This window comes from Protopterus annectens, chromosome 3.part0, assembly GCF_019279795.1.
Source record: "Protopterus annectens isolate FY-2018-M chromosome 3.part0, PAN1.0, whole genome shotgun sequence".
Classification (NCBI taxonomy): Eukaryota; Metazoa; Chordata; order Ceratodontiformes; family Protopteridae; genus Protopterus; species Protopterus annectens.
Genome location: NC_056731.1, coordinates 1,418,163,433 through 1,418,189,092, shown reverse-complemented (window position 1 = coordinate 1,418,189,092; position 25,660 = coordinate 1,418,163,433). Strand labels below are relative to the sequence as shown.

General features: G+C 38.9%; 1 protein-coding gene across 1 annotated transcript in view; it reads right to left on the bottom strand.

Annotated features, from left to right (window-relative positions):
- Window positions 1-25,660, bottom strand: part of NSMAF (neutral sphingomyelinase activation associated factor) — a 2,091,028-nt gene that overhangs the window by 1,763,216 nt on the left and 302,152 nt on the right. Inside the window, exons 3-5 of the mRNA XM_044065485.1 lie at window positions 21,582-21,660; window positions 21,402-21,469; window positions 21,276-21,312 (exon numbers count right to left, since the gene is read on the bottom strand). Coding sequence (XP_043921420.1) covers window positions 21,276-21,312; window positions 21,402-21,469; window positions 21,582-21,660 — 184 coding nt within the window. The remainder of the gene's footprint in view (window positions 1-21,275; window positions 21,313-21,401; window positions 21,470-21,581; window positions 21,661-25,660) is intronic.

The following is a 25,660-nucleotide window of genomic DNA, read 5'->3' as shown; positions in this document are numbered from 1 at the left end:
ACGACCTCTTCTGAGGAAGCTCCTCCACTGTGGGCTCCTGGGAGAACTTGGAGGATGAAGGATCCCCTATGGGAGTAATGCCCCTCTGAAGGCAATCCCAGGGAGGAGGGCTGACCTGGACCAAAGATATAGGCTCGCTGTCCAAAACAGAACCAGGTAGAGTAAGATTCAGGGCCAAAGAGGAGGTTGCTGACTAAGCAGAGACAGTCCTCTCTATTTCCCGAAAGTCGGAGGGACTGGAAGATGTCTCACCTTCCCCCTCACCACTGGCCACAGGATATCGGGCCAGAGCTATCCAAGGTCGAAGCTACCGAGGTGAGGGAGCGATCCGACAACTCTGGACCAGAACCTCCACACAGTGGCCTCCATGGATCTCTTGGGCACAACGCAAAGTCGACCCAGCAGGCAAATGAGCTGACCCAGCCAGGGACCCAGGAGGTTTGGGAATAGGGGTACTACCCGACACCAGCTGCCCCTCCCTTCAGCAAGCTCTGACCCTGGGGCACCGAACTCACAGGAGTAGGGTGGGAGGAGAGGGGGGGTAGGATTGGGTGAAGCGTCCCTTGGCACATAGCTAGGGGATGGGAGCAGACACAGTTCCATTTGGGCTTTGAGGAAACTTCTCATCATTTGGTCTATATCCGAAGAGAGCAGACTTCTGGTGGACCAAGAAGAAACAGAGGAATGCCCAGAATGAGTCGACAGCCTGCGATCGTTGGAAGAGGACCTACTAGGCCCCTTCGCACCCGAAGACTTGGAGGGGGTTGGAGAGTCTATTATAACTATTGGATCCAATGGGACCGTCTGGCCCAAAGGACCAGATGGATCCGATCCCTCCAGGGACCCTACCAACAGATCCGACGAAGTTGTCCGAGCTGAGGGGACCTCAAACCACAGGTTGGATTTGATGATCTGCCCACCTGGGAGGAATTGGATCCGGCTGAGGAAGCTGAGACTTTCAGAGCCAAAGTGTCTGGAGCCAAAGCCCCCAAGGCTGGGCTCAGATCTGAAGCACTTGGATCCAAGAACCTTGGCCTTTTTGATGTCTGATCCCACAAGGAAGAGTGCGTCCTCTTGGGATCTGAAGGAGCTTTACAAGGAGACCCCCAAGACCAAGGGGTCCCCAGAAGCCAGCCCCTTAAGAAGTAACTTATTCCTATGGTCTAACTCAATCTCTAAATCGGGCTCTCGTAGACCATACACACACCCCTCGTGGGAGTCAGCAGGAGCAAGCTTGAGATCACACAAGGAGCAGCGCCTGAAACCTGAAGGTTTGTCAGCCATAAAAAAGCACACACACACACAAATCACTCTCACAAAAAAAAGAGGGTGAGGGAAGAGGAAAAAGGGCAGGAAGAGAACCCTAATGCCAGAGACAACTAACCAGGGGAGGGAGAAGCTACACAAACTACAATACACTGCACAAACTAGACTAAAATTTAAGCTAAGCAGAAGAAGGGAACCAGGAAAAAAAAAGAGAAAATTTCACTTATCTGAAATTAGAGCTCAAGCTGCTTAGGAAGACAACCATCCATGATCATGGCAAATGAGATCTGGAGATTGTGGGTAACAGGAAGTAAGGGGAGGGGAGGAGCTTGAGCTTAGGAGCTGTTGCTCACTTTTGCCGGCTCGGATCAGAGGTCGGATCCGAGACCCATCAGTGATCAATAATGACAGGGATAGCATCAGATCTAAGCGTTTACCATCAGAAGGATTAACAAAAGCTACAGCTACTGGATCAAGTATGGGATCAGTATATAAAAACTTAAAAGACTGAGGAACTTTATACATCCTATCTGCCTTTTTAGGAGCAGCTGACTGAATTTCAGGAAAACTGCAGGCAGTAAGGCACACATCCTGCAAAGGAGATAGAACCAATGGGTACAGGTTCTGGAAATGTCTTCTGTAACAGCACATAGTAATTTCTGAGGGACTGAGAAACTTCAGTGTTCTTTCACAGAAAACACTGACACATTTTATAATAGTCTCTCAGAAGAAGAACTTCCTACAGGGAGAATCAGAAATTGAGCTCTCCTCCAAATTTGAATCAGAAATCTGAGGAGAAAACTCTGTAGCTGTCCCTCCTCCTCCTGTCCAGATTCAGAATCTTGAATCTCTTCAGGAAAGATAGTATTCTTCTTTCTTTTACCAGAAACTACCTTACAAAAAGATCAATAGCCTGAATTACATGAGCCAGACCCAGTAAACTACTCCTGTCTAAGGAAATCTGAGGAGAAGCAGATATATGCTTAATTTTTTGCTTCTTTTTGCCAAGAAAAATGAGGCCAACCGTGTTATTAGTGGTAGCAACAGCTTCTCTATGAATGGGCACAACATTCTAAAAACAGCAAAGCCTTTGCTGTTCCTTCTCCTAGGACCAACAACAGTGGCTCTCCCTAGCCCACTGAGTGGACCTCTACAACTGCACAGGACATGGCTAATACCCTGTCAACAGTGGCTGTAAGTGCTACACCAGAGAGATTCCAGGTAACAGACGAGTGGTCTGAGGTACAACAAATAGCCACAGCAGAGTCACCCACCTGCAGCTGAGGCAAACTGCTAGCTTGCTGTGGTGGCAAAGGCTGTTTGCTTGACTTTTTCTTTTTGTGGCTGGAAGAAGGACTTACAGTTTGTATGACTGTCAAGCTGAAAGTGGTGGCTCTTTCCCAGGTAAGGCCAGCAAATGCCAGTAGAAATAAAAAGCATTTAAAAATCACTTTCTCCCAGACAAACACAGTAAAAAGCACTTTAAAATACTATGCCAGCCCACAAAGTAAAATAAACATAATTTTTTTCAAAGAAAAAATGGTTTTCAGTTACTTTAAACAATTTTTAAACTGACAGGAAAACAGAGTATTCTTGTTTAAAAGTACAGGACAGTCTTATGACAGTCCATTAAAACAAACTCCTAGCTTTAAACAACTTTTTTGAAAAGGAAGGTATAAATAAGAAGAAAATTGTTAAAAGGAAGCTCTTTTCTCCAAAGGGGGACTTATCTGCCTAGCAAGGGAGCGCCACAAGCCAGCAGTAGATCCTCAAAGCCTCAAAGAAGCACTCTTTTTGGTGGCAGTAAAGTTCTGAAGGACATGGAGCCCAAACCTGTCTTTTAGTCATCTCCGCTCAAGCTGACTGACAGTTTGGGTGAGGGGAAAGGTGCCCTGAAGCTTTGGAAGCTGGACGGCTGTTATATTCTTGCCAGAATATAACCATATAGCTAAGGCTACTGCAGCAGTGATTGATATGATGAACATATTTACATTTTCTAGTATTGGTCTTTTTATTTTAATTTCCTGCTCCTCTTTCTTCATTCTGTAAATCTGTCCCAGTGCCCCCCCAACCTCCATCTCAGAGTCTAACTGCTCCTCCTCCTCCTTCCTTACCCGCACTTATCCAAATGAGCTGGAGCAGGTGTGGATCTTGAGAACATCCTGAGGGCAGTGTAGGCAACTGCTTCTGTTTGATGAGAGGGTTGTTATGACTTATCCTTATTTGTCCCCCACTCCAGCATTCATTAGTAATGTCTGTTGACTTCTTCCATCTGTGCACCATGCCTTCCCTCAAGGAGTGTCATCGATGAACACCCTCTTCTCATTCTTTTTTTCCTCCAGTGGGCAAAGTAATTTGAGAATATTGTTTAGAAGGGGTTGCTGAAGCCAGAGAAGACTTCTGAATCAAGGCAAAGTACTCCTAGGCATTTTTTTTAGTAAACACAGACCAAAGGAGACACATATGGCATCCAGGGTGACCAACACCTGATCCCTGGACTTGACATCATTATGCGTCTGATTATCAAACTTTCACTCACAATATGTAACAGTCAACCCTAGAGGGCCTGCCTTACAGGCATCTGGTCCCCAGATGTCCTGAATCTGCAAAGAAATCACCACTGATGGACCCAGCAGAAACCTGAAAGTTTTCTATAGCAAGAAATGGATCATGTTCAACATCCCATCCTACAACAGACCCCAGCTGACTCTCATCCAGGCTTCTCAGATGAGGGATGTCTTTACAGCAGCCTGGAAGTTTCCAAAATTGGCTACCACTTCAACAGCTACTACTGGTACTGCAGCAGTGTGTCTTTGGGCTACCTCCTTTCTTAGTGTATCCTGCCAAGGAAGTGATGTATTAGGGAAAATGAAAATATCAAATGTACCTCAATAAGCTGCATGGGTGAGTGAATCTTAACTTTATCAGGTGCAGAACGAGGAATCTAACATGGAGCAAGAGGCCTGGAACTTTGTTTGCTGGCAACTACACCAGCAAAGTACAAAGTGAAAGCACCATAACTTCTGGTTTTAGGACATGACAACTCTCACGGTTTCCTATTTCCTCCATAAAACATTTTAAATTAAACATTTGTTTTAGACACTGTTTCTGAGCAAATGAAGGGGAGGTAGCAGAAGTAACAGCAACTAATCTATGCTCTAAAAATGCATTTGCAATCTTAGCTCTCCAATCTAATGTTTTCTTAGTTAAATATTAATATTGCACTAAGTTATCAGTATTGTGATCCTCAGTTACCAGTTCAGTGATTCTCTGCTGAAAAGAAAATGCAATGAAAGTGAAAGTCTTCTTGAAGACGGTTAAAATCACAAAAGCACCACCGTTTACATTTCCCTTGGAACACCATCAGAAATGATATAAAACCATAAACAATACATACATTTATAATAATAAAGATAAAGGAAAGTTAATATTTAGTACAACCAAAGATCAAGGTCTAACTAGTAAAGCAAAGCTTAATGCCCATTTTAAGCAGTAACAACAGACTAAGGCTGTGGTACACTCACTTATACAGCCAAGTTCCTTCTAACTGCAACAGAGCAAAAGTGCGTCTATGTGCCTCAGGGATATCCAACTGTTTAAAAAGATCAGGAAAAATGGACTGATGATGACTTCACCTATTTCTCACTCCTATACAGAATTCACACAGCAAAGATCCTTAAGATGAACATCTTGCACTATGCGTTGTTTCTTTAAGGCAACTTGTGAAATTATAGCCAAAACATTTCAGTTGCAAACCAAACTATTTTATGCCCGAGATGAAATTTCCCATCCACTGAATTAACTAATTTTCCAAGCCAGATACAAACATTGTTTTATTTTATTTTTAAGCGGTATCATAAAAAGAATATATTGACTTTTCTGGACTACAAACGAAAAAAAACATTGTATGCAAAGTCGGATTCAGCACTAGGCGACCTAGGCAACTGCCTAGGGACTGCTAGGGGGCTGCCACAACATGCAATTTTTAATTAAACAATTAAAATAAATTTTACATGTCTTCTTTAAGAAAGCAGCTTCCATGATCTGTGCATGCACCTTTAGTAAAACACGTACATGCACAGCAAAACGCTAAATTTCAACACTGGAACACTTCCTTTCTCAAATGATTTCTACATTGGAATACAACACACATTGAACTCATCATTACTACTCCACTTACACAAACAGTCTCAGCAAGTACTCCTTGAGGTGTGTTGATGAACAGTGGTATGGGAGAGCGTTCTCTGCAGGAAGGTGTATGGAGAATGTGTGTGTGTGTCTGTGTGTGTGTGTGTGTGTGTGCACATTTGTATAAAATGTCTTGTTGTCCTAGTTAGGGATGGCAGGTTAGTTAATTAACTTACTCAGGCTCAAACCCTCTACCTTGGCTACAGGAAACAAGAGTCTTAATCCACTACACCAACTAATAGACTACTCACTTCAGAGTTGATTGAAATGTGCTGTAATGGGTAGTTTTGTATTTTATTCATTCAAACATTTTGTTTCACTGCTTAATGTTGAAAATCTTGAAAACTACAGGGGCATTTTCAAGGAAAATGAGTTTCAATGCATTTTCAAGAAAAGCAAGCTGCGAGGAAGATATTACTGTTGCTCATGCTATGTTTCAAAGTGCAATTGTTTTGTGTAGCAAATGGCTGTCAGTGTTTGTGTTATAGAATTTCAATTCAGTGTTAGAAGCACAACAGTGCAAAAGGCTGCGGGTTCTACTTCCAAACTTTTTTTTAAATTTCTCCAAGTATTTTGGGTTTCTAATACCATGACAGGAATAGACCACATTCCTAAGTCAAAGCATGATTAAAGTACATAAAATTAGTATTGTTTCAAACTTTGATGTTAGCCAGAAATGCTATTCACAGCATCTGCAGTTTGCCCAGTACTGACTCCTGCAATTCATATGGAGTTACATGTATTGGTAACATATATAAATACGACTGTAAATCATTTTTATAAGACCCATTGTTCTTACTACTATTGGAACTCTCTGGGTATCCTTCTTCCACATTGCCCTAATTTCTGCCTGCAAATCCTGATATTTTATGACTTTAGGTCTCACTGTACATGGGACACTGCAATCACTGGGTGCAGCAATTTCAATGATCAATGTTACTTTTGTCTTCTTTTCATGAACTACTATATTTGGTTTTCTGTTGGTAATGGGTGATTCCATGTGATATAAACCATAATTTTCTATGCTGCTTTGTGGTTCATGTTTCCAATGTTTTTCAGCTACTTCAATATTATTAAGTTTGCACAATCCCCAATGCAACAGTCTTGCCACATTATTATGCCTTTCAGTATACAGTCCTTCTGCTATTATTGTATCACACTCAGTAACAAGATGTGTGCCTGTTTCCAATTCTGTTTTACAAAACCTACATTCATCTGTTTCTCCCACATGTTCAATGGACTTTGTAAGTCAACTTGTATGTAGTCCACTATCTTGGGCCACCAATATTAACCTTTCTTCTTTCGGTTTAAATTCACCTTTCCATAACCATTCCTGCTTTTTATTCTGATCAACAGGTGGTTGTTTCAAGAGTCTTCTATATTTATGCGTTTTCCACATTTCTTGCCTTCTCATCTGATCCTTCACCTTATATTCTTGCTTTTGTTTTTTGGTATATTCGTTACTGCTTGATTTTTATCTACTTCTGGTTTGATTCCCATTCCTGCTTAACATCGTTATGCTTCTGCTAAACTAGGCATGGAAGTCATCTTAGACTTATTCTATGCATGTTTTAATACTTTCACTACGTTTGGATCTTGTGAGGTCAGCAGATATGCATGCCAGTCATGCAGTCCTACGAATGCAGATCTAAAGATGTGATCAATTTCGAGGGGGCCCATACCGCCTTCAAAACTGTGAATATATAAGTCTTGGTATACACTGATTTTTATAAATCATTGATGAGCATGAAGCATCCTTCTTGTTTTCCTGTTCAACTGATCCAACATCCTTTGTGGCCAGTCAGTCACTCCATAACTGTAAGCTAGGATAGGAAGAGCAAACTGGTTTATAGCTTGGACTTTGCTCCTAGACGTCAGCTCTGTTTTCAGTATTAGTCTTTTAAAATATTCCTTACTAAGTTTTATTCACATTTGTTCATGTTTTACTGTTGATCCTTTATCAATTCCCAAATATTTATACACTCCCAATTGCTCAAGTTCTTTTGTATCACATTCCTGTCCCAGTCTGATGTTTTCTTGGTGGTAAAACTTTCCTGCTTTAAAGGTTGCTTTTGCACATTTATTGAGACCAAATGACACTCTTATATCATCTGAAAAAGTTTTGATCACTTGCAGTTGTGCTTACAGTTCCTTATTTGATGAACTATACAGCTGTAAATCATCCACAAAAAGAAGATGAGAAGTCTTTGTTTGTCTTTCGGCTTTTTCCCGGTAAGGGGTTGCCACAGCGGAACTCTGGTCCGCTAATGATTGGCAGTAGATTTTTACAAAACGCCGAGGTGCCAGCTCGATGCCCAACCTTTAACGAAGGCATGCCCATTTACGCACGCATGTCTTTCGAAAGCTACCCAACCGCGGGGAAGACATGCAGACTCCGCACAGAAGGCACTCCCAAGCCAAGCCGAGAATCGAATGGGAGAACCTCTTGCTGTGAGGTAACAATGCTACCGCCGTACCACCATGGCTTTACACTGTCATTTTCTGGGAGCCAAGCTGTAGCCATGACCTAATTTGCTAAGTGGACAGCTTAATGGGTTAAGGGCAAGACAAAAAAACAGCTGTGACAAAGTCACCCTGGTATATTCCCCTTTGAATTTTGATCCCTGGAATAATAATTTGTCCTTTATCATGGCTTAACTGCAAAGTGGTTTTCCACTGTTACGTGGTCGATGTAATGTAATCGATCAGTGTACGGTGCATCTTGCATATTTTTAAGCAGTCTTTTATCCTTGTCACCTCACAGCAAGATTCTTAGCTGGGGTGCCTTCTGTGTGGAGTCTGCATGTCTTCACCTCATTCATGTGTATTTCCTCCAAGTGCTCTGGTTTCATCCAATGTTACAAAGACATGCTTCTGGAGTGTTTTTCCCCAGGCCTCCAATGAAAAGTGGCTAGTTCAAGTCAGACTTTCCCAGTAAACAAATGTTAAATAAATGAATAAAATAAAAATCCATGAATGTGGAATACTGTCAAATACTTTTTTGTAGTCTATCCCTATCATACTTGGATTCTTCCCCTTTTTACAGTTCTCTAGTATGACTTTATTTAACAACAAATGATTCTTTGTTCATATGACTTTCTTTTGTTACCCTTTTGTTCTATTGCCATGATTGAGATTTCTTCGAAATGACTATAAACTCTGTTGGCATCAATTCCAGTATGCAGCTTATACATCGTCTGAAGGCAAGTTATTGGTCTACAGTTTTAAGGATATCTTGCAGGTTCGCTCTTAAGTAGGAGTATTGTTTTTCCTGTTGTTAATCAGGCTGGTGTCTATTCAGGGTGTTCATATAAACAGTTTAAACTCATGGGTAAATCTTTATGAAAATATGTTAATATTTTTGGCCATATGTTAGGTACTGCATCTGGGCCTGGGGTTTTTCAATTAGGAGCGTTTCTTAACTTTTTTTTCAATCTCTCTGGGAGTTGCTTCCTCCCATTTCATATCCTGTGCATTTGAACTTTTATTCTTTCTTTTACTTTTTTTATCCATTAAGCATCTTTGTTATGTTCCACAGGATTTTCATATATATTTCTCCAAAATATATCTACTACTACTTTTTGTTGTGGTGTTTGAATTCCCTTTTCCTTGTTTCCCTATTCTCTATGAAACTTTTTTGGGTCAAAAATAAATTGCTTATTTTCTACTTTTCCTTTATATTTATCTGCATATCTTCTGTTTTTTCTGCCTATCCTGATATTTTTAGTTTATCTGCGATAGTGCACCATAAATCCTGATCTGTTCTGACACTGTGCATTGTTTTTATCACATCTTTCTGTGTATTTTTGTTGATCTATTCCCTCTTCTATACTCTTCTAACAGTGACACTTCTTGTATTAACTGCTTTATAGTTTTCTCTGTTCGATACTTCCATAATGGCATTTGATTTCTTCCCTTCCTTTCCCTTACTGCCCTGTGTTTTTGGGGTAAGACTTTGTTATTAATTTAGCTGCACAGTAATATATCTTATTAACTTCTGTTATATCGCATGAATCTCTATGAAATCATCCTAATTACAGTGTTCAGACTTCCAGCTTTTGGGTTTTACTGACTTTCTGTAGTCTATTCCTTTCATTGATCTTAATATGTCTGTCCATCTCTATTAAATCGAGTAACTCTTCTCTTAGATCATTTTTTTCTAAACTGAGGGCACATTCTATGTTCTCCATTTCCTGCAGGCATTCTACAGAAAATTCCAGAGCATCTTCCTGTGCCATCCAATTGCTCTTTCATATGGGAACTCACTGGCCTATTACTCCACAACACTGACTGTGTCAGAGTTGCCAATGTTTCCTGTTCTTTCCCTTGCTGTGCAACTCCAACTCAACTTTTGTACTGGTTTCCTAATGGAAGGCTCCAAAGCATCTTCATATGACAACTAAACTGAAGCTTCCTGCTCCACTGGTTTCTCCTTAATTTGGGGATCCATTGAGCTATTCTGCTGTGATGTTATCAGAGTTAAACTTTCTACACTAAATCCTTCACTTCTCAGATAATCCATAACCTAATTTTCTATTTCTTTAACTTTTTCTATTCTCCTTTGCATGAATACTGCACTGTATTAAGTATCTTTTTTCTTTCCCATGTCCATATTTCTTTTTTATACCTTTCAAAAATCTCTAGATTTTGTTCTTTATATTTTTGCAAACGGCCCAAAGTGTCTTGGTCTATATAATGATTTTCATTAATCTGTTAATTAATGAACACAAATTTTTATTTGAAGCTTCTGACAGTTTTTCTTGTGCAAGTATTTTTCTTTCCTCTAATTTCTCTCACTCCCTTACTCTAATTTCTCTTACTCTTTTTGTATATCTTCTGTCTGGAAATTCTAGGCTTCTTGCATAATAGTAACGATACATAATTTCTTTCTTGTCTTCAATAATCAACTTTCTCATCTTTATGGCTTTTTGGTCTATCAGTTTTTGTGATTTTTGCAGACTACTATTTCTTTCTACAACGGGGGGGGGGGGCATGGCCAACTCCCATTGTAGGAATTTTTCCATGTCTTGCGAATTCTACAGTGTCATTTTTCCAGTCCTGGCACCAGTGTGCCTACCAGGCTTGGGCACATTTTTATCCTGGGTCTTATACACCCCATCAATCTTTTTTATTTTTAACCTATTTTTGTCCATGATACATAGTACATAAGATACAGTCTACATATCAGTGTTGCCTTGGTAAGATTCTGTGAAAAACAGGGTCCACATCATGAAGTTACTCAACAAGACTTGAGGATGAATTCAATTCCAGCAATACTACTCTCCTTTGCATGATGACTTGTCACCTCTCCATTCGGACCCCAATGTAGATGGATTACGAACACAGTAGTGCACTTTAAAGAGAGGGAGTGGTGTACTCTTTGAGTGTGTTGTCCTTTGGATGAGATGTTAAACTGAGACCCCATCTGTCTGCATTAAATGGTAGGTGCTGTGAGATATTTTGCATCCAAATGAGCTATACAAAAAAAGGGGGAAGTTCCCCACTGCCCTGTCCAAACTTTCTCTAATAGTAAAAATACCACCAAGGGTTTACCCGGAAAAGATGCTACTAGCCTAATGGCAATAACCTAGTCAACAAAGAATATTTAATTTAAATGTTTTAAATTAAATCCCTATATATGCCTTCATTTCAAAAGCAAAGAAGATAGTTTGCATGCTGACAGTTTTGAGCAGTGTTTATGGAAACTGGGGGAGAGACAGAAAGACAAGAAATGGGACACCAAAATGGCTGCAGTGGAGGCCCTGGTCCATTCCCCTGCCTAGGGCCCCATTTGACCATGATCTGGCTCTGGCGAGTACCTACTTCTTTGCAGAGCATTGCACACTGCAACATGTGTTACAGCACCACTTCTGAGACATGTCTTAAAGCATGTTTTTTAAACTACAAAACAGAACATAAGGCTTTTCAGACAAAATTCAAAAAATATATAAAAAGTCAAAAGACTGAGACATTTCCTAAAAGTGATGCTTTCTGCTATACCATTAGAATACTAAGGTAAGGCCGCAGTGGTGCAGCGGTTAGCGTTGTCGCCTCACAGCAAGTGGTTCTCCCGTTCGATTCTCGGCTGGAGCACCTTCTGTGTGGAGTATGCATGTCCTCCCCGCAGGCGAGTGATGTTTAAAGACATGGAGGTAGGTGCGTGCATGAATGGGTGTGCCTTTTTTGAAGGTTAGGCGTTGGGCTGGCAACTCGGCACCGTAAAAATCCACGGCCAATCATTAGCTGACCGGAGTTCCACTGTGGCGACCCCTAACTGGGAAAAGCCAAAAGACAGAGAGAGAGATTAAAATACTAGCTAAACTGAACACACAAATTCATATCCAGAACGTGTTTAGAAGACTTGTTTCCAGACACAGGTGAATAAGAGACATTCAAAATCCATACACCAGTGTTCTTTGAATTGCCGTATTGAAGAAATTGCTTGAAACCACCACGATATAGTCCAAGTAGCATTTAATATAAAAGATAAAACAGGAACAAGCGCTTTCACGCAAACAAATTGCGCTTCATCAGGTTACAATCTCACAAAGACTTCCATTGTCTTTTATAGAAACACATTGTCACAATTAACCAATTATTCAAAATAATTAAAATCATTAAGCATATTCAAGAACTCATTAACAATACAAATATAAAATAGTGGTATATTCAACTACCTAATACATTATTTAGAAAGCAGCCCAGTGAAACTAGTTTGATAATTCAACAAGTGAACATTATTGGAGCTTTTTAATTCAGTAAATTCAATACTAAATGTTAAAATGCAAGGAATTCCCTAAATGCCAGTGTTACGCCTTGCTAAACTCATTAGAAAACTCATTTAGGAAACAATGCCCATATTTGGAAGGAGGAAGTAATCCTAAATACAACTTTACTTGGCAATCTTGATATGTAGTCAAGGCTGTCTCCATGACACTAAACTTCATTTAATTTCATTAAGAATAAAAATAGAAAATGAAGAATTCAATGTTTGTCCAGCCGACCAATCTATATAAATCTATGATAGACAAAGCGTAGCAGCAACCAAGGTTTTATCAATGGTAATCAACAAGCCAGTAGCATAACAATGGATACTCAATACAGGTACCCATTTGCAAAGCAGTTTATCCATTAACATTTGCATGCAGCTTTATTAATACGCGGAGAGAAGTCAATTCATCTCAGCATGCTATCTAAAGACTTTTCGCAAAGCGTTTTTCAATGAAGCCGTCTTGCAGTCAAGAATAGCTAATATTTATGCCAAGGTAAAATCTATGTCCAGAGACAAGGAAACGTTGTATCACATACACCAACAGCCATAGCAAAAATATTTATGATTAAAACCTAGAACACAAACGCTGCAACAACCATAAGTGCTGGGATGAGAAAGTGATATAATTACCATAGCGAGCAAAGTCTGTACACATCAACACATCCTGGTAATCGGAATAACCAACATCTAAGACACATAAGTCCTTATCAAGGACAAAAGAACAAAAAGTGTTCCCAGTCCCTAAGCCTGGATCGGAGCTATAGTCTAAAGTACAAAGACTACTCCAAATTAGAAATTGTATTGAGAAACGATATAAACATCATAAATAGCTAGATTTTAGAGTGACATCGATTCCAGACTTGGTATTTGCTGTTACAAAAAATTAGACAATATTTCAGGAGTTCAAAGACTCTATCAAGTCCCAATAAAAATATCAAGTCATTGAATACTAAGACACAATATATATTCAGCATCAACATATACAGATAATGCAAAAACATAAAACTTCAATTAACTAACGATGCAACTAATATTGAAATAGAATAATAATAATGGAAAAGGAACAACACAATTGTCCCTAACTCAAAAAAAGCAAAACATAGAACATATATGCATGAAGGGATAGTGTTATTATAGGTCCCATATATCAGGTACAAAACGACATAAATGTCTGAATCAATAACCAGGTAGCACATGTACATGCTGCACCATGAGATGGCATAAGACTTACATATTTAAATAACAATAACTTATACCTATTAGTGCAGACGAATAACGATAGATAGAGATGGGTAGGAAATAATAGAGGCCAATATTGTCACATTTTTTCCATAATTAATATATTAACATAAGCCACATTATTTCACCAAAGACAATATTAATTTCAGATTTCAGTTGTGAGATAAATATGCAAGGTTAATAATCAAATAGAAAATAATAAAAGTACATCAAGTTGACTAAGACCTTTCTAATTAGCTAGGTCCTATCAGAGCTGGTCGAAGATTGACCACAGAATTAAGGCCTGGTGGTAAATGGGCCTTGAGTCTCAATATCCACCTTAATTCAAAGCTCTCCAGAGTATTCAAATGGTCACCCTCCCTCCTATTAAAATCTACCACCTGCAGCACCTGAAACACAAAACTGTGTTGAGGATGGGTGCTGCAGTGTAAAGCCAAGGCATTACTAAGGTTATTTTTCTGATATTGTATATATGGTCATATATTCGATCTCTTAGTCTCCGTGAGGTCAAGCCCACATAATAACCATCACACAGGGTACAGGTGGCAAGATAGACCACATTTCTCGTATTACAATTCGCATAATGCGTTGGCAATATGCTCCTTTCCATACCCGGAGGTGTAAAACCACAATCTTTACAAATATAGTCACAATAAGAACATTTTGTACATGGAAAGGTACCTGTTTTCATCAAAGATCTAATGTCAATAGATGTATTGATTAATTTTTCCTTACATAGAAGTCTCTTTAAATTCATGCAATTCATGTATCTGAAGATCGGTTTTTCACTCACAACTTCTGAAACAGACATATCTGAGAGTAGAATCTTCCAATTGCCTCTTACTATATTAGTTAGATGCTGCACATCATTAGTAAATTTTATATCATAAGTCAAAATGTTATCCATATTCTTACTAAAACCATGATGGTTAGCAAACTTTTTAACCTGGGGTCTACTACTATCAGGTGTGGGATCTTTTACTTCATCAATCAATTTAGTAGGATAGCCCCTTTCCAAAAAAAGCTTCCTCTGGGTTTCCATTAACCTAAGAGTATCAGTTCTATCACTACAGATTTTTTCAATCCTGCTCATCTGGTTCGTTATGATGTTTTGAAAGATATGTCGTGGATGTAGGCTGTCATAATGGAGGATCCCATTCCTCCAGCAAGATTTCCTATAAAGCGTCGTCATTAACCTACCATAATTGTCCTTCTTGATAGTTATATCTAAAAAATTCACACTATGATAAGAGAAAACATGACTAACCTTAAAGAACGTAGTGACACTGTTCATATAGTCAATAAAGGAGGTAAGACCATCTATACCACCATTCCATATGATTAGTATGTCGTCTACAAAACGTCTGTATAGTACGACATTAGCAAACCTCGGATCATTAAATATGTGTTCCTTTTCCCATTCCAATACGACCAGGTTGGCATATGCACTAGCACAGGGGGTGCCCATGGCAACCCCCCATGTTTGTGCATATGCCACACCGTCGTAGAGGAAGACATTGTTGTTCAAAACTAGATCTAAAAGGCAGCATAGGTTCATGATGTCACCATTGGAAATTCCAAGTTGTGTCATATGGCTTCTTATTGCATCTAAGCCATAGTCATTGGGAATCTTGGTGAATAAACTTTCAATATCTAGAGTCACTAATATGGTTCTATCTATTATTTTATTAGTGATTATATTCAATTTCAAATCATCCAAAAGTTTATACGAATCAAGAAGGATGGTAGGTACCTGCTTTACAAGGGCTCCTAATTTGGTCTGCACATAAAGTGATGCATTATAAGTGACCCAATGGTCACCTGACACAATGGGCCGTAAAGGTGGAGGATATACCTTCTTATGTAGCTTCGGCAGGCCTTTAATAATAGGGATAAGAGGAAGTTCTACCAATAGAAAATCGTAAAGGGGTTTATCAATGGACCTAGTCATAAGCATATCATAGAGCGTATCATGGACATATCGCGTTAGTGATGCTATTTGTAACTTGTCAATTCTTTTATAGGCAGTATCATTATTTAACATATTAAGCATTAAATCATTATAGAAAATTGCATCCATGGCTACAATCCCCCCTCCCTTATCTGCTGGTTTAAACACAAGCTGGGGATCATTGCACATTATTTTTAGCTCCAACATTTCTTCCACATTCAGATTCATAAAAACATTCTTTTTCACTGGGCTGTCATAAAACAAATAAAAATCACGTTCACAAGTTTTCAAAAAACAATCTACTACAGGTGTAGTAGGTGGCATAAAAGTGCTTTTCCTTCTGCAAATAAATTTATTGTTGCTACCAGAAATGTCTGTAGAACCAGACAAATTGTCCCTAAATAATAGCTTAAGCGATAGTTTCCTGCAAAATTTACGTAGCCCTATTAGGGTGTCAGAAATATTACTATACTGTGAGGGAATAAATGACATACCCTTATTCAAGACATTTATAGCATTCATCGAAAAAGTCCTAGATGACAAATTAAAAAACAAACAGTTTATATTTCCATTCTTCATTTCTTCTTCAATACGTCTCCTGACCGTTTGCATATAGTTCAAATCTTCATTCTTCTTCTCTGCTCCTGCACATCCCCTGATAGTTTTCTTTTGCCTCTCCCTCGGCTGTTGGATCGAGCTCGCACTGCCTCTTTGTAAGGAAGGGGAAAATTCAAAGGCAAAGGTGCCGTAAGCTTATTAATAGAGGCTTTTACTTTAGGTTTCGTACCCAAATTGATCTGCTGAACCAAGCCTTGCTGGTTACATGGTAGTGAAGAGATCGGAGTGTCTGACACCATGGATGTTTCACATAACACATTCTCTACCTGCGATCCTGTATTAGACATGTTGTTAGATGCAACTGTAGGGACTTCATTAGTCAAGCCAGGTGACACATCCCCTTGATTATTGGGTATGTGGGTAAAATTTGAATGGGTTCTCGGCCATACAAAAATACGGCCGAGACAAAAGTCCTCACAGTCACGTTTTAATTTTTTCATTTTTATCTGCTCCAGCTTGTTACTATATAAAGACAGTTGTCTATTCATAGCTTGTATTTTAGCTTTACAGAATTCAGAGTCATAGGTGGTGGTGAGCAAATTATACCGCTCCTCAACCTTACTCAATAACTCCGCTTCCAGCGGTGTAAAGTAATCTAATAATAGCTGGATATACTTATAGCCAAAGTCAATATTTAATTTCTGCCATTGCCGAAGTAGTTCTGGTTGGCTATCCCCATAGGTCGGCATGCACAAAACACGCATGCCACGGGGGATAACTTTAAAGTGCAGGCATGCTTGTAGGTGCCTTCTTTGCCAAACAAGCCTATGCAGGCGGTAAAGATCATTCTCTAAGGTTCTCATACTCCCAAAGAATTCGTGCACATTGTCATTATTACTAGATGGACTTCTACATACTTCACCATTCAAGTCCATGAGTAGCAGCGGATTTTCACGTTGATAGAAAAGACAATTCCAGTTTTCATTGGAAACATTACTCACTGGGTTGTAGTCTAATTCAATGTTCTGTGTTTCCATCGCGTAGTGGCCGGTTAAGTAGAGAAGTAGAGATTGTAACTGCAGAAAACAATAACCGATCACCCAAAGGTTTCTTGCATCAAGGTAGGAGAAACAGTATTGAAGAAATTGCTTGAAACCACCACGATGTAGTCCAAGTAGCATTTAATATAAAAGATAAAACAGGAACAAGCGCTTTCACGCAAACAAATTGCGCTTCATCAGGTTACAATCTCACAAAGACTTCCATTGTCTTTTATAGAAACACATTGTCACAATTAACCAATTATTCAAAATAATTAAAATCATTAAGCATATTCAAGAACTCATTAACAATACAAATATAAAATAGTGGTATATTCAACTACCTAATACATTATTTAGAAAGCAGCCCAGTGAAACTAGTTTGATAATTCAACAAGTGAACATTATTGGAGCTTTTTAATTCAGTAAATTCAATACTAAATGTTAAAATGCAAGGAATTCCCTAAATGCCAGTGTTACGCCTTGCTAAACTCATTACAAAACTCATTTAGGAAACAATGCCCATATTTGGAAGGAGGAAGTAATCCTAAATACAACTTTACTTGGCAATCTTGATATGTAGTCAAGACGCCTGTCTCCATGACACTAAACTTCATTTAATTTCATTAAGAATAAAAATAGAAAATGAAGAATTCAATGTTTGTCCAGCCGACCAATCTATATAAATCTATGATAGACAAAGCGTAGCAGCAACCAAGGTTTTATCAATGGTAATCAACAAGCCAGTAGCATAACAATGGATACTCAATACAGGTACCCATTTGCAAAGCAGTTTATCCATTAACATTTGCATGCAGCTTTATTAATACGCGGAGAGAAGTCAATTCATCTCAGCATGCTATCTAAAGACTTTTCGCAAGAAACGTTTTTCAATGAAGCCGTCTTGCAGTCAAGAATAGCTAATATTTATGCCAAGGTAAAATCTATGTCCAGAGACAAGGAAACGTTGTATCACATACACCAACAGCCATAGCAAAAATATTTATGATTAAAACCTAGAACACAAACGCTGCAACAACCATAAGTGCTGGGATGAGAAAGTGATATAATTACCATAGCGAGCAAAGTCTGTACACATCAACACATCCTGGTAATCGGAATAACCAACATCTAAGACACATAAGTCCTTATCAAGGACAAAAGAACAAAAAGTGTTCCCAGTCCCTAAGCCTGGATCGGAGCTATAGTCTAAAGTACAAAGACTACTCCAAATTAGAAATTGTATTGAGAAACGATATAAACATCATAAATAGCTAGATTTTAGAGTGACATCGATTCCAGACTTGGTATTTGCTGTTACAAAAAATTAGACAACATTTCAGGAGTTCAAAGACTCTATCAAGTCCCAATAAAAATATCAAGTCATTGAATACTAAGACACAATATATATTCAGCATCAACATATACAGATAATGCAAAAACATAAAACTTCAATTAACTAACGATGCAACTAATATTGAAATAGAATAATAATAATGGAAAAGGAACAACACAATTGTCCCTAACTCAAAAAAAAAGCAAAACATAGAACATATATGCATGAAGGGATAGTGTTATTATAGGTCCCATATATCAGGTACAAAACGACATAAATGTCTGAATCAATAACCAGGTAGCACATGTACATGCTGCACCATGAGATGGCATAAGACTTACATATTTAAATAACAATAACTTATACCTATTAGTGCAGACGAATAACGATAGATAGAGATGGGTAGGAAATAATAGAGGCCAATATTGTCACATTTTTTCCATAATTAATATATTAACATAAGCCTCATTATTTCACCAAAGACAATATTAATTTCAGATTTCAGTTGTGAGATAAATATGCAAGGTTAATAATCAAATAGAAAATAATAAAAGTACATCAAGTTGACTAAGACCTTTCTAATTAGCTAGGTCCTATCAGAGCTGGTCGAAGATTGACCACAGAATTAAGGCCTGGTGGTAAATGGGCCTTGAGTCTCAATATCCACCTTAATTCAAAGCTCTCCAGAGTATTCAAATGGTCACCCTCCCTCCTATTAAAATCTACCACCTGCAGCACCTGAAACACAAAACTGTGTTGAGGATGGGTGCTGCAGTGTAAAGCCAAGGCATTACTAAGGTTATTTTTTCTGATATTGTATATATGGTCATATATTCGATCTCTTAGTCTCCGTGAGGTCAAGCCCACATAATAACCATCACACAGGGTACAGGTGGCAAGATAGACCACATTTCTCGTATTACAATTCGCATAATGCGTTGGCAATATGCTCCTTTCCATACCCGGAGGTGTAAAACCACAATCTTTACAAATATAGTCACAATAAGAACATTTTGTACATGGAAAGGTACCTGTTTTCATCAAAGATCTAATGTCAATAGATGTATTGATTAATTTTTCCTTACATAGAAGTCTCTTTAAATTCATGCAATTCATGTATCTGAAGATCGGTTTTTCACTCACAACTTCTGAAACAGACATATCTGAGAGTAGAATCTTCCAATTGCCTCTTACTATATTAGTTAGATGCTGCACATCATTAGTAAATTTTATATCATAAGTCAAAATGTTATCCATATTCTTACTAAAACCATGATGGTTAGCAAACTTTTTAACCTGGGGTCTACTACTATCAGGTGTGGGATCTTTTACTTCATCAATCAATTTAGTAGGATAGCCCCTTTCCAAAAAAAGCTTCCTCTGGGTTTCCATTAACCTAAGAGTATCAGTTCTATCACTACAGATTTTTTCAATCCTGCTCATCTGGTTCGTTATGATGTTTTGAAAGATATGTCGTGGATGTAGGCTGTCATAATGGAGGATCCCATTCCTCCAGCAAGATTTCCTATAAAGCGTCGTCATTAACCTACCATAATTGTCCTTCTTGATAGTTATATCTAAAAAATTCACACTATGATAAGAGAAAAGACCTTCAGTGTGGAGTATGCATGTCCTCCCCGCAGGCGAGTGATGTTTAAAGACATGGAGGTAGGTGCGTGCATGAATGGGTGTGCCTTTTTTGAAGGTTAGGCGTTGGGCTGGCAACTCGGCACCGTAAAAATCCACGGCCAATCATTAGCTGACCGGAGTTCCACTGTGGCGACCCCTAACTGGGAAAAGCCAAAAGACAGAGAGAGAGATTAAAATACTAGCTAAACTGAACACACAAATTCATATCCAGAACGTGTTTAGAAGACTTGTTTCCAGACACAGGTGAATAAGAGACATTCAAAATCCATACACCAGTGTTCTTTGAATTGCCGTTCATATTGTCTTGGAATATGTGTACTGCACAGTCCTCTGTCTGTTTGCACTACTGATGGACTCGGGTTCCTATTACCTTGTTGAAGTTCCGAAACTTCGAACACCATAAGGTCGAAACCTTATGTTTGAAGTTTCAGAACTTCGACAACGTGAAAATAAAAAATAAAAAGAAAAGAAAAACAGAAAACTCTTGCAAGAAGGGGGGCAAGCCCCCCTGCGCCCCCCCCCCCGCTCTATAAATATACCAACTCCGAGATCGCACTACAGTGTGGTAAAGGGAAATCTTCCCTTTCCGCACTGTATTGCGATCTCGGAGTTGGTATATTTAAAAAGTGGGGGGGGTGCAGGGGGGTCTTGCCCCCCTGCTTGCAACAGTTTAATTGCTGTTAGGGTTTTTATTTATTTATTTTTTTTGTGTGTGTGTTTTCGAATTCCTGGAACTTCAAACATCTGAGTTTGGTGTTCTCAGCTTTGAAATTTCAGGAATTCGACAAGGTAATAGGAACCCAATGTACTCTACATTGTTTATGATAATTAGGGATTTTAAGGGGTACTGTAAGTGTCATTCAGATTTTTGTAACATTATGCAGCAGTCAGCACTGACATCACTTTAACAATCATAAGGAGTGAAAGACTGAAAAAAAGATTTTTACATTTAATTCGGCCCTTCAGTAAAAAAAATGAAACAAATCACAAAGGCCTTCTCTGGGACCCACAGATAGCCCAAATGGCACTCACATTTACAGTTTTGTATTTCTGAGAAGAGATTGCATCCCATTCACACGTTTTAAAACTGACATCAGAGCAGTAGAAAACTGCCTGTCAAGACTGTGCCAAACAACTAAGTAAAATATTTTAAATAAAAATAATATACTTCAAATAATATCAGAAATGCAAGTGAAGGTGCACCTGAAATTCATCTTCAGTAAACAATCATCATCATGCCAGCTCTAAAAATAAAATGCAGTACAATTCACTTACCTGTTTACATTTAACAGAAAATCTACCCACATTATTCCTGAAAAATACAAACAACATACATTATCTTTCACGACAGATAATGCAAACAATTATACAAAATATATAAATAGTACAAAACTCACATACTCAACAAAAGGGTTTCTGTTTTCCTTTTCTTCTGCCCCTTCAATTTGCGTACAGTCTCTTAATGGGATCTACACAAAATATTTAAATATCAACATATTAGCTCATCAAACAACTTTAACTGAAAGCAGCTTGTATCTACAACAAGTTTTTAATTCATATTTATATCTTAAAAACATTTACCTTAATAATAGGTTCTTCTAGTGGCTCTGGTTCAAAGATCATTGATTTTGAGCAGACCTTCAGGGAACCTCTAATCTTCCTGGAACAAAAAAAATAAACAAATGTTATTATAGTGGATATTTCAGCAAATACATGCATATTAAACGCTGATGGAAAAATCAATGGTATATTTAGACTGACAAATGTTTTCTCTACAAATGTGCCATGCAAATAAACCTCATAAATCTATTAAAGCTGGTTAAAATGACACCAGTGAAACTGGTCTTTCATGTAATAGCAACCATAGAGCAGCAAAATTATCAATTTTGCAAATTAATATTCAATTAGTCTCCCACCCTGAAATTCAGTAAAATGCTCACTGCTCACAATAATTGCCAAGCACAGATTGGTCATTTAGCATGGATCATCTCTTTTACACTGATGTGCTTTAGTCTGTCCTGTTTGTTTCATACACCCTGCACTTTAACTCCCATAAATTCAGCTTCTCATGCAAAACCTGATGCAGTTGTTGCTGCTAACAGAGTAGAGGGTAGTCAGAGAGAGAAGGGAAGACATAGATTTCAGGCAATCTAGTCTTTCCACCAAAGCAATTTCACAAAGCCAAACACTGGAATCTGAAAGGTCAGGGGGTGAAGGTGCTGGGAATATACTGGTTTCAGAAGCCAAAGAATTTTTCTCATATGCAATCCGCCAAAGGGAATCAGAAGAATCCTAGAAGACATGAACCCCAAATATCCTAAGATATTCTCTTGCAGAAGTCTGGGGCTGAATGGAAAAACACAATTCCAGGTACAGGTCTACTTTTTCCTGGGAAAGGAATGCCTTTTTATGGAGGTATGCAGAAGGTAGTCTAGGAGCACTATCCTGCCTGAAGAAATCAAGAAGGATTTTTGAATATACTGACCTGGAAGCCTAGATTGATAAGGAAGTTCCTTACCTATGTAAAGATCTCCAGACACTTTGAGAAAGACTCTGAAAAGATAAATAAGTTATCCAAATAAGAAAAATGTGAATACCTTACAGTCTGCAGTGAGTAATCATAATAGATAAACACTTTGCTAATACCCTTGGAGCAGCAGATAACCCAAAAATGCCTGAAATCTGTGGCAAAAGGGATGCTATGATAACTACCTTTCAAGCGTAGAGTTGCCAACCAACTTGGAAAAAGAGGTAGAGACGGCATTTTGAAATTTGAAATTTTCACAAACAGATCAAGAAAAGACAGGGTGAGAACTGTTCTCCAAGAGGGGTCCTTCTTCGACACCAGAAGAATTCTTGAGAAAAACCTTTTCCCTAATAGATCTGGGGTAATTGATTTTATAACCCACACATAAAGAAATCTGGTTGATGCCTGGGGAAAACAAAACATGTCCGATTTAGGATATTAGGAGAAATCTGCTGAAAAGGAGGGATACTTTTCCACTGCCATCTGTAACCCCTCTAAATAACTTTCAGAACAAATTTGACTGAAACAATTTGATTCCAAAAGGGAAGGTGAAGAACCAGGCTCTGGGACAGATTTAAGGAACTGGCAGGGTGGGAAGAGGAATGCTTTAATACTCATTTAATATTATTGGCATGTCCTTCTTTTCTGCAAGGTTCTTTCCTTTTTCTATGAACGTTCTTGCCATTTTTTCATACATCTGCTTTCTGGAAGTCTAACAGGAGTATTTGTTTTTTTCTTTTGTTAAAACCAGCCTGAATTTGTAGTGTAGGATTTAGAAAACTTGATGGAGAATGGCTGAAAATTTGGAATGAGCCCCCCTGGATCAATTTCCCCCTTTCATCAAACTGTTTCAGTACCTTAGTACTATTAAAGACCACACAAAACCTCTTTATTCAAGGGACAGCTTAACAATTCAGATTTAGCATCTTCAGAAAACTTCTGTGTATGCACCCAAACAAACCACCTCATGAAAGATGTAGATGTTGCTGCCCTGGACAGAGAATAAGGAGTCATAAGAGCACTTTAAAAGAGTATTTAGTTACCTGAGAAACAGAAGCAATAAAAGAATTCAAAGAGGACTTAAAACCTGAAGAGGGAAAAGTGGCTGCAATGTGAACCATACAGTCAAAAGAAGCTGCAATTGATAAGAATAAATTCTCTTCCCAAATATATCAAAATCTTCCCCATCCTTATCAGTGGGAAAGGGATTACCATTAAAGAATTTTTTTGATGCAGTAGAACTTGACAGAGAAATAGCTGTAGGATCAGACCTAGGATGAGAAAACAAATATTTGTAAGACTGAATGATTTTGTAAACTCTGCCTTCTTATGAGCTGCAGGTTGATTGTCAGGCATACTGCAGGCAATATAAAAAACATTCTCCAAACCTGGCAAAAGAGAAGGAATATTAGAAGAGTGAGGAAAAGTACAGTTGTGTACCTACCATAAATGTAGATGTTCGAGTGTATTCACTGTTGCAGTCATTACTCTTGGGTTATCCTGCTGGCAGGCTACCGGCAGTCGGCCTGAATTCAAAAGTCCAGGTCCGGCGTCGGTTGCTGTCGCCTCTTCCCTGACGTCAGTGCGCCAGGGGTATAAAAGATGCAGCCGACGCCATTTCCTTCATTTTTTCTTGCCCCAGATGTCAGGTGCCCCCAAAAAGGTAGGCTAAAAATTCTGCTTATAAAAAAGCATGCACAAACAAACGTTACCTTCATCTACAAGCAAATACACCACATAGGTTGTATAGAATAGAGAAGTACAGATAAGTCCCAGCAATGAAAGGTGGATGGTGGGAGGGTAACCTGGACTGCAACAGTGAATACACTCAAACATCTACATTTATGGCAGGTACACAACTGTACTATGTTCATCGTGTTTCACTGTTGCAATCATTACTCTTGGGTTGAATCCCAAAGCTGAGGTTGGGTGGCTGGGCTTAAATAGAATTAGGAGTGGCTATGAGGCCCTGCAGAACTGCAGTGGCAAAGCCTGCTCTGGATTTAGAGTAAAGAGGTAAGTGGTAGTGCTTTGTAAAAGTGTGCAGTGAAGTCCCAAGTTGCAGCCTCCAAAATATCCTTGGTTGGTACTCCTCTGAGGAAGGCTGCTGAAGTGGCTGCTGCTCTGGTTGAATGTGGCCTAATGCCCTTAGGCACTGATTTGCCATGTTGTGAATAGCAGAAACAAATGCAGTGGCCTATCCATTTTGAAACAGTCTGCTTTGAAATAGCCTTTCCCTGTGATCCTGCAGCATATGCCACTAAAAGTTGCGCAGTCTTAAGCGTAGCTGTCTGTGTATGTCCAAAAAATGCAGAAGTCTCTCCCCTTTATTCTGTGGGTTTGGATAAAAGGTAGGCAAATGAATGGTTTGGTTAAGAGCCACACTGGACACTACCTTAGGCATAAATGTTGGGTTTGTCCTTAAACCCTGTCCGAATGGAAAATAATAAAAGGCTCCACAGCCATTAATGCCTGTAACTCTGAGACTCTTCTTGCTGAAGTTATTGCTAGGAGCAGAGCTGTTTTCCATAATAAGAATTTTATCTCGGCTGTATTGGCTGGCTCAAAAGGTGGCAAGACAAAATTGAGGTCCCATGTAGGTATTGGTGCTCTGCTTGGAGGTTTTATGTTTTTGGCCCCTCTGAGGTACTGCCTTAGCAGTGGATGTGAAAAAATAGGTGGGTCCGTATTGTAATGAGCTGAAATGGCAGAGGCATGGATCTTAATTGATGAGAAGGATAGGCCTTTGTCCAGCATCTCAGTTAGGTATTGTAAAATCTGAGGAATATTTGGTACAAGCGTGTCAGTTCCTTGTGTCTGGTTCCAAGCATAGAATCTCTTCCATTTTTCTGCATAAGATTTTCTGGTGCTGGGCCTCCTGGCCTCCAAAATAACATCCATAACTGCTTTAGAAAGAGGTGTGTTCTGAGTGGTTATATTATCCACCATGCAGCCAGATTTAGGGTTCTGAGTTGGCTGTGCAGGATCTGATTATTTTTTTGGGTCAGTAGATGAGGAATTTGAGGTAACGTCCAGGCTGCGCCTTGAGACAAGCTCTTTAGGATTGGATACTAGTGCTGGCCTGACCAGTCTGGGGGAATCAGTATCATTTTTGGCTTCTCTTGTCTGACCT